At 35.7% G+C, this 9,890-nt stretch overlaps 1 protein-coding gene across 1 annotated transcript; it reads right to left on the reverse strand.

The window, feature by feature from the left end:
* Positions 1-7,936: 7,936 nt before the first annotated feature.
* On the reverse strand, positions 7,937-9,252 carry LOC137712162 (bidirectional sugar transporter SWEET5-like). Its single transcript, XM_068451290.1, has 6 exons — positions 9,210-9,252; positions 9,074-9,110; positions 8,751-8,967; positions 8,516-8,677; positions 8,205-8,324; positions 7,937-8,101 (listed from the first exon to the last, which is right to left on the reverse strand). The coding sequence occupies exons 1-6, from the start codon at positions 9,250-9,252 to the stop codon at positions 7,937-7,939; spliced, it is 744 nt and encodes a 247-aa protein (XP_068307391.1).
* Positions 9,253-9,890: the final 638 nt, after the last annotated feature.

Raw genomic sequence — 9,890 nt, forward strand, 5'->3', positions numbered from 1 at the left:
TTCCTTGTCAAAGCATCATTTAGTATTCGTGAATCATGAGCCAATCCTTCCCACCCACTAAGAACATACATGAATTCCAAATCAAAGTTACAAGCGGCTAATACATTTTGTGATATGACACTCTTGTGATTACGATAACTGCTTACGTTGCATCCGGACACTGATGCTGGGGTATGTGTGCCATCAATAGCTCCAATGAAGAGTGTTAAGTTTATCTTATTATAATGATACAAAATAAAAAAAAATAAAAAGAACTACACACTATACGTACCTTCAAGTAAGGGTAAAACCTCTTACTTTCTCTTATTTTAGATGGCACTGCTCATCCATGTTTGACCATCATCTCTGGTGTTGTTGTGTTCAAGGTTTTCAGAAATTTGTTAAAATTTCTACTGATAGTCTAATGTGATCGGCCAAACGTATCACGTAGAAGACAATATCTACTATTCTGTCCGACAATGAGCAAAAATGTTGCCGACATTTCTTCTATGCAAATGAATTTTGTATCTCTTAAATGTGTTTTTTTCTCTAATAATAGTCCATAACTTCATAAACAAATCATGATACATTCTATACCTCTGCCGGAAATTCTCTGGGCGGTCCTTTTTCAATACTTTATGTATATAATTGTATCATTTCGTAGTAATTGATTGTCGATTTAAAGGATGTTCAATAGACTGTCCACTGATGATTATAAACTCTTTTAGCACGTGGACTACGGCTTGAATTGCCATCAATAAATACTTAATGGTATCATAATGCTTTTCTTCCTCAGTTTCTTCTTCATCTTCTTCTTCAATTTGTTCTTCCACCATTTGCTCTACTTCCATTTCTTCCTCCTCTTCGTCCACTTCCATTTCTTCCCCATCTTCTTCGGTTTCCATGCTTGTTTAAGACAGTTTATATATGCTTGATCGAGACATTATATAAACTAACCAACCAAATAAACAAAATCATAAAGAAGTTAACAAATACCCAAATACCAATCCAGCCATGAATTTTTTACATTAAAATCACGATTCAATCTATATACACACCACATAAACAACCACTGAAAGATCTATAGTTTAAACAATGAAGAATGACCTGAAGTATGATGAACAACCATTCAAGATCTGTGAGCTAGTGACAATGGAGAACTAAACACATTAAGAACTAAACCCAAATATACTTCTAGTATAAAAGAACAGTTCTTGAATTCTCAAAGACCAAGGTATATATTACTAAATAATTAAAGCCCATTAAATTTATACAAGCCCCTTTCATTTATTTAGAACAAAATATCAAAGTTCCTCACACGGGTGCAATGCAGCAGCAGAAATTGTGATCCTATATGTAAAGATATGTATGCGTGAGAAGGAATATAGGGAGCAAGCGGTGGAGCTAGGGAATTACTCCACTTCCTTTTCATTGCGCTAGTCTAGTGGAGCTGTGCAACAAATAATCATACAATACAAATTGTGAAGAGAAAAGCATGAATACCGTGAGAGATAGAGGAAGACATCTGAGAGAGGTTTTTTGTGATGAACGTGAAAATAAATCTGATAGGGGAGGGTTGGATTCTTGATGGCATTTGATATTTATACCACCCACCTTCAAATCCATAATTCATTAAATCCTAACAAATCTCTAGAATTCTCACTACACCTAGATTTGAGTGGACTTTTTTAGAAACGTACTTGACTACCCATGAATTTGAATGTATCTTTTTAAATACTCTTAAATCCTAGTTTGACTACACCATGATTTCAAAATCTTTTAAAATCATCTTTCAAAATCGTAATCGACTACCTCGTGAATTTAAAGTCCATTAAAATCTCATCAAATCGTAATTTGACTACGTCCCAATTTGCAAATACACTCTCCTAATCTGCAAAGTTCAATCAAACACACGCGCGCGCGCAAAAACAACTGCAACCACACACACACACACTCATAATCTGCACACCCATTCATTTTAATCCTATCCAAAGTTCCGTAATTTGCACATTGTTTATAGCTAACTAACTAACAAACAAACAAACACCGATTTTTCACTGTTTGGGAGTACATTTTAATCCTATAAATCCCTAAATTCAAATTTCTAACCCTAATTCCAGAATGTCAGAACTCAAACTCTAATTTAAGCTCATTAAAGTTAGTCACTTGATGAATTAGGTAGAGTTTTTACCATTGCGATTAGTTTTAGGGCGACTGGAGGAGGAATTTTTTGAAGTGCCGGGAATTTTGCTAACTTGGAGTTCCACCAACCATGTCTCGACATCTTTACACCATCGTCTGGCCCACAATTAAAGAATTTAAAATTTTAATATTTTAATATTATTTCATCGGTGCCCTTCTCTTTTCTCTCTTCCTTCTCCCCGGCCGTCTTGGTCTGCAACACAGTTTTTGGTTTCTTTGATTTTGCTTTAACAAAAAAAATCTATGTTTCGTTAAGTCATGCAGATCGCCGGTTCCCATGTCGAGTTGGCCGGGTCTTTCTATGGCCTGCAGGGCCTTCGCGACGGAAGTAGAGTCGCCGGTTGTTGAGCACCAGGAGAAAGGTGCGCACAATAAGGGGGGGCACGAGGACATGGTGGGGCAGCACCCCGAGCGGCGATGGTTGTCATGGGGAGCTGGGAGGAATCGGAGGCGGAGGAAGGTTGGGGAAGCTATGACGATGGTGTAAAGATGTCAGATGGGTGGGGCTGGGGCGGAGATCGGGAACTCTGGGTCCGGTTTCTTATTAACTTCTTTTTTTGTTTTTATTTAATTTGTTTTCTGAAAATTTAGGATTAAATGGGTATATTGTTTGCAACCTGTCAAAAAGATGGTTACGTGGTAAATAAAGGCTACGAGTCATGTGGCCATTTGTGGCGTACACCAACTGTCTGGGGTACTGGGAACTCAGAAAAATTTCTCCGACTGGAGTGGCATCGACATTGATTAGAGTCTGATGTGGCGAGCAACAACTGCAACACGTGCACATAACACCTTCGATTTGGCAAAAAATTATAATTTTTAATAGGGCCGGAGGAATGAGGTTAGAGGAGGAGACACTGGGGTTGAGACTGTTGATTTGGCTTGTCATTTGTGAGAGTCTTATTTTGTTTAGGATTGTATTAGAAAAGCTAAATGTGCATATATTCTTGTCTTACAAGAATTAGGAAAGAATAAATTTTCTTGTGCAATTAGATTAGGAATTCTAGAAGCAGAAACGAGTAGGAATGTAAGTGTACCTCCTTTTTCAAATAGAATAGGAGTTCTAATCAATAAATAAGTTCGTAAGTCGCACCCTATACTTATAAATTGGGTGCAATGATGGGCAAAAACACAAGAGAGAACAAAGAGATAGCCGAGAGAGTTAGAGGGATTGGTTCTAGGGTTTACAAAAAGTGTTGTTTGCTTTATTATTAATTTAAAGCAGGTATGATTTCTCTACCCAGAAAAATCACAACCGTGGTTAGGCAAAAATTCTACCGACCCAGTATAAATTTTGTGTGCTTCTAGTTGTTCTCTATTTGCTAAGTATAGTCTATTGTCCTATTCCTATACATCAAATAACAAGTTCCATAAGGGAGTCATAATTATAACAATTGATAAGTTCCATAGGGAAGATGAAGCTCAGCTGGAACCAATTAAGTGCGAATTTGAATCTGATGATTCTAGAAAAGAAGAAGAGCATCAACATCATTCAATATGTAGGAATCATGTGGAGCAAGAAATATGGTAGATTGCAGACTCTCCAATCCGCTAGACATCCCAAGGGACTTGAATTCCAACCCATAATTCACATGTATTCTAAAGATGCATAGCACTAGACAAACCCATTCGAAACAAGAAAAAACCTTACAAGTTGACCAAGACGAAGTTAATTATGCTCTTAACATTAGTCAAAGAGATCCACTACTTATCAAGAAGCTATAGCAAGTGACGAGCAAGATAGTTGGATAAGCAATATGACAGAAGAAATGGAGTCGGTTTACAAGAACTCTGTTTCGAAGTTGGTTCCTATGCCTAAAGACAGAAAACTAGTTTGATGCAAGTGGGTGCTTAGGAAGAATGAATAATTATATGAATAAGATGTCGTGAGATTCAAAGCAAGGAACATGGAAAGGTACTCATAGAAGGAAAAGGTGGATTATGTTGAGATCTTTTCACCGATGGTCAAGTGTACTTCTATCAAATTATTTTTAGCAATGGTAGCACAACATAACATGAAGATTGAGCTGATGGATGTGAAGATTATGTTTCTCTATGAGATCTAGAGAAGACACTTTTCATGACTCAACCGGAAAGGTTTGCCGATATGGAAAAGAGAACCTAGTGTATAGGCTTAGGAAGCCCTTGTATGGCCTAAAGTAGTCTCCAAGACAGTGTTACAAGAGGTTTGATTCCTTTATGCTAAAAATAAATTTTAGGATATGACTTTTGTGTGATTTATCATGTATTTCAAGATGGGATAATCATATTGTTGCTGTTATATATGGATGACATGCTAATAGCTTGTCAAGACAAGTCTAGAATTCTAGACTTGAAGAAGATGTTGAGCAAGAGGTTCAACATGAAGGATTTAGGTGCAACATAAAGATCTTTAACATGGAAATTCAGAGAGGTAGGACCGCAGGTAGGATCTGCATCTCACAGCCAAGTATATCCAAAATGTTCTTGAAAAGTTCAACATGCTACAAGCAAACACAATTTCGACTCCTTTGGTGGCTCACTTGAAATTAAGTGGGCATCATTGTCCTAAGTTTGAGAAAGAGAAACAAGCGATGAAGAAGGGGCCGTATGCTAATGTCGTGGACTACCTAATGTACAAAGTGGTGTGCACACGACCTGACTTAGCTCAAGCAATCAGTGTCGTTTCCAAATGCATGAAAATCCAGAAAGTCAACATTGCGAATCACTCTACATTACGTGAAGCTAAGATGTGACCGTCAACATGTCATTCACTTGGCCAAGAATTGAGTTTTTCATGCAAGATCAAAGCACATTTAAGCGAGGTATCACATAATTTGAGATTTGGTAGAGTTTAAGGTGCCACAGATTTCTTACCAAGATAGTGCGGCCAAGAAATTCAAGCATTACTTGACCTTGATCAATCTAGTTGATTGATTAAGATGGACCACCTCCTTATTTGAGGTGAAATGAGGCAAGTAGGAGTTTGCAAAAATAAATGTTCTTTAAGATTTCCAAAGATGCTTCAAGATGATTTGAAGATAATTTGGGGTGCAACAGTCAAGACTTGCTTTGACTCACCAATGTGGAGATTTTTAGGGTTTTGCTCGTCATTTATTATAGTCCTATTTTATTTAGGATTGTATTAGGAAAGCTAAAGGTGCACATATTCTTGTCCTACAAGAATTGTATAATTAGATTATGAATTCTAGAAGCATAAACATAATAGGAATGTAAGTGTACCTTCTATCCCAAATATAACAGATGTTCTCATCAGTAAATAGGTTTGTAAGCTGCACACAATACTTCTAGATAGGGTGCAGCAAGGGGCAAAAACACGAGAGAATAGAAAGATAGCTTAGAAAGTTGAAGGGATTGGTTTTATGTTTACAAAAGTACTGTTGCTCTATTATTAATTCAATGAAGTTGTGATTTCTCTACCCAGAGAAATCACAAATGGACGTAGGACAAAGTTCCGCCAAACCAATATAAATTTTATGTGTTTCCTATTATTTTCTATTTGCTAAATTTAGTTTATTGTCGTACATCAAAGGACAGGTTCCTTGAGGTAGTCATAATATATTATAAGATAAACTGTATGAGATGACTAGCAACTGAGCTTTGAGTCTGTCTACCTGTGTGACTAAGTGTGTGATGAGATGAGTTGAGAGTGTGAGAGAGAATAGATCGTCTTTCATAGATATTGGAGTGTGATATCCACATATCTTTTTTTAGTTCTCCCACATATTTTTGGTTTTCGGCTGTTTGATCGGATAAATTGAAGAAAATCAACGGACAGAAATTAACAAAGGGTGTATGAGAAGTAAAAATGGGTGTGTAGATAGCACACCCCTAGATATTTAGTGAGTCCCAGATACGATGTGGTAGACTCCATGGTAATTCTATGGGCTCTCCCAACAACCAATTGAGGGCAGCCAAGTGGAAAAAGGAATCTAAAAAAAAATTGTTCGAGTCATACATTTATAACACCGAAACCGAATGTTAATAGACCAGTTCGGTTTTGTACTGAAACCGAGAAAAAAGTGTATAAAACTGAACTGGCTGAATTTTTCCGGTTCAGACCTCGTTCGGTTTCGGTTCTCGATCCATTTTGCCCACCACTAATAAAAACGCAAAAGGCAATGCGTGTATTTGCTAGTAAAATAAAATAAAAATGCTTCTAGCTACTCATTCTCACTTTACACTTCATGCTCATCCTCCATGTTCCATGTTAATCTGTTTCATTTACTAGATTGAAAAATCCGTAAGTTTGATTGATATGACAAGGTGTTTTCTGCATTTGGGGCATTTCAAACTTCAAAAACCATCACGAAACTTTAAAATAAAATAAAGCTCTTGGTCATTATCATCCTCAACGACTCAATTTTAAAACAAACCGAAAGGGGATTTCTTTGAAGTTTAGTATAGTGGTTATCAATTTTGCTTTTACTTACTGTAAATTGTTCCTTTCTTCTATTCTGGGGCCCAAGCAAACTGAAAACTGCAAAAATAAAATAAAAAGTTGAGAAAGCCAAACTGAAATAGGCATGTAAGATAAGCCCAATTGTTTAACATAGCTTATATCGAAACCAAAACTGTTAGAAACTAAATCGAACAAAACCAAAACTGAAAGGTTTAGTTTTACTTCGATTCCATCTGTCAAACTGAATCAAACCACAATAAATTTTGATTTTGATTATACCCCAAAACCAAACCGCACCAAATTGTGCCCACTCCTAAATAAAACTTTCGTGGTGGGTCATAATAAATTCCACTCCATCAAGCTAAGATAGGTTAATAGTGGTTTGCATTGAATAATAGTAGATTCACTTTGAATTTCGATATTTTTGTATTAGATATATTATATTAAACTCATCTAACGGCAATTAATGTGGTGATATTACTCACAGCTATCTTAGGATAGTGATTCTCACCACCTCCTTAGAATGGTGAGCTATGCCCACTTTTGAAACGTAACAATTGAAATTTACAAAGGTTTTACCATTCATAAAATTTTGGTAAATAATTTATCCGAATCTTTAATTTGATTTGACAAATTAGAGATTTACAATGTAGTCTACTTAGCATTACTCGTCTTCTAAACGTTGGAGAGTAGGGAGGGCAACGGTTTGGTTTGGGGACGGAAATACTATATCTATCCCTATAACCACGAAAATTAACCATATCCATAACCATAAATTAACCATCGGATATTATCCATAACCATACCCACCGGGTAATGGATTCCCCATCGGTTATCCATCTTCGTTAATACAAAAAATATATTCGTCCAATTGATGCATGATAATTTAGGAAATATTAATTTCGTCACTATATAATTGATGATAAAATGATTTAGTGAATAGATCTTGTAAAGCATAAAAATTAAAGCTAAACATTGATAATGTTGACTAATATTTGATATCTCCTATAAGTACCATTGAATTATCATATATTTTGATTCATATAAAAAAAATTCGAACTTTCCCACAAAATGCAACTCACACAATGCAATTTTTATATTTTCAAGGTAATGGATTCGGTGAATAATGAATATATATATATATATATAAATAAATATATATATATATACACACACACACATACACTATTTAATATTTTAATATTACATAATTATATTATATTATTCGGTTCGGATTTGGGGACGGATACGGATTGGAGACCCCTATAACCATAACCGAATAATATTCACGGTTTTTCCCCGTACCCAAAATATACCCAAATTTTCATACCCAAATCCAATCCATTCGGGCGGTTATCCGCGATTATCGGGTCTAACGGTTAGAATTGCCATCCCTATGGAGAGTTGAACATCCGATTTTGGCTTTTCATCATCCTCATCCCATTTGGTGGTCTGGTAGTAAGTGCCGTACAAGGTGAGTTGCACCAAGCCAGAAATTGTTCCTAAACCATTTGGAATCTACAAAATTTGTTCAAACAAAATTGTTAAAATATCAAGAAAACAATTTCAGAAACGGATAAAAACTCTTATCATAAATTAAAATGTTCGTTTCGATAATTACCAGAATATAGGGATCAAATTTAAGAAGTGCATAGATGAGCCACACAATTCCATTGCAAAAGTTAGCTAGCGAGAGGGCAATTGGCATGTACTTAACACTCTGCGTCTTGATAACCATTTTCTGTCATCCAAGAAAGGCAACACATCAACTTGATTCAAGACATATAGTATGTACCATTTGGAGGTGTTTAGTGACCACCTCACTTTAGTAGAAGTAAGTTGCGTATAAATAGGTTTCTTTTCATGTTATTAGTAAATATTGTCTAAGCAGCAGTGCACCTACGTACGCGCATGGAAATTATAAATACATACCATGACGGTCAAGGGCGACGCGTACATAATGATATTGAAGACAATAGACAAGAGCCCAATTATCATAGACCGGTCTTTCGTTGAGTGGAAGAAGTGTAGGGTAATGAAAACCACAATGGCAAATAATGTAGCTTCAACCAGAAGAGCAATGATGATATTTCGCTGAAAGAAAGAAAAAAACACGTGTTGCAAATTCATAACGTGCAGTTTAGTTGTTAGTATTAGTACGACTTACGCGGTTTTTCCCAGAGGAATATGTGAAGAAGATGGCAATGTAAACGAGTTCAATAAAAAATCCAGTGCCATTGATTGTAATGACAAGAAGGCTATCCGGATGAACAATCGGCATGCCGTAAAACGACCACATTGCACAATTAAGCAGAGTTGCAATATAAGGATCTGACTTGAATTCTCCAACTGACTTTTGCTTGATGATTTTCACAAATGTTGGGCTGCAAAAATTTTAATTACAGTCACTCATAAAACATAAGAATTTTGTAACCATGTGCGTACGTGGAACACAAGGATGAGAGAGAGAGATAGAGAGAGAGAACTTACACTGGAGAGGTAAATAAGAAAAAAGATATGACATTTCCTGCAAAAGGAGGAACAAGAAGAATTTAATAAGAACTTGGTCATTTTTTACGTAAAGTAAAACTAAAAAGTTAATTCATCGCGAAAATGATATACTAACCAATGACGCCTATGAGGATCCTAATTGCTTCAACGTTCGCCATTTTACCGTTTTGGAGAATATGAACAAATATAGTACTATTTTTCTTAATCAAGAAGAACAATACTACACTTGTTCGATATCCCTATATGAGGATATAGAAGTTTTGGTTATTTAAAGTCGAAGGGTAGTACCTTCCTAACTAATACATCAAATGTCCTGGTGAACTCACCATGTTTGATAACTAAATGTGACACGAATGCCGTGTAAGGGAACTACCTTTGGTTTTTTTCCTTTCATTTACTCAATTCTCGTTTCCACAGTTGGATATTGGAATTGGTCAAACATGTATGATTATATGGAATATCTTCTTGCAGCTGATGCACAAGGAACATTTCAATACAATATCATATATGTTATAAATATTATATTAAAGTGTGATTGTGTAAATTTTGTCGGAGTAATATTAGAAAATATGTAAATAACGCAATAATTATAATGATAATAATCATAAAGAAAATCTCAACATCAATTGTGTATGAGATTAATATAAACAACTAGGGAGAAAGTTAGAAATACTAACAAACTTGGAGATTGAGGCTTGCATAAATGCAATGTCCTAAAGACATAATTTTGCCCTTACTCTTGTGCTTGTAGTTCGGTAGGCGTCCGTCTCCCAGGATTCAACAATCTATAATCCGA

This window comes from Pyrus communis, chromosome 13 (assembly GCF_963583255.1).
Source record: "Pyrus communis chromosome 13, drPyrComm1.1, whole genome shotgun sequence".
Classification (NCBI taxonomy): Eukaryota; Viridiplantae; Streptophyta; class Magnoliopsida; order Rosales; family Rosaceae; genus Pyrus; species Pyrus communis.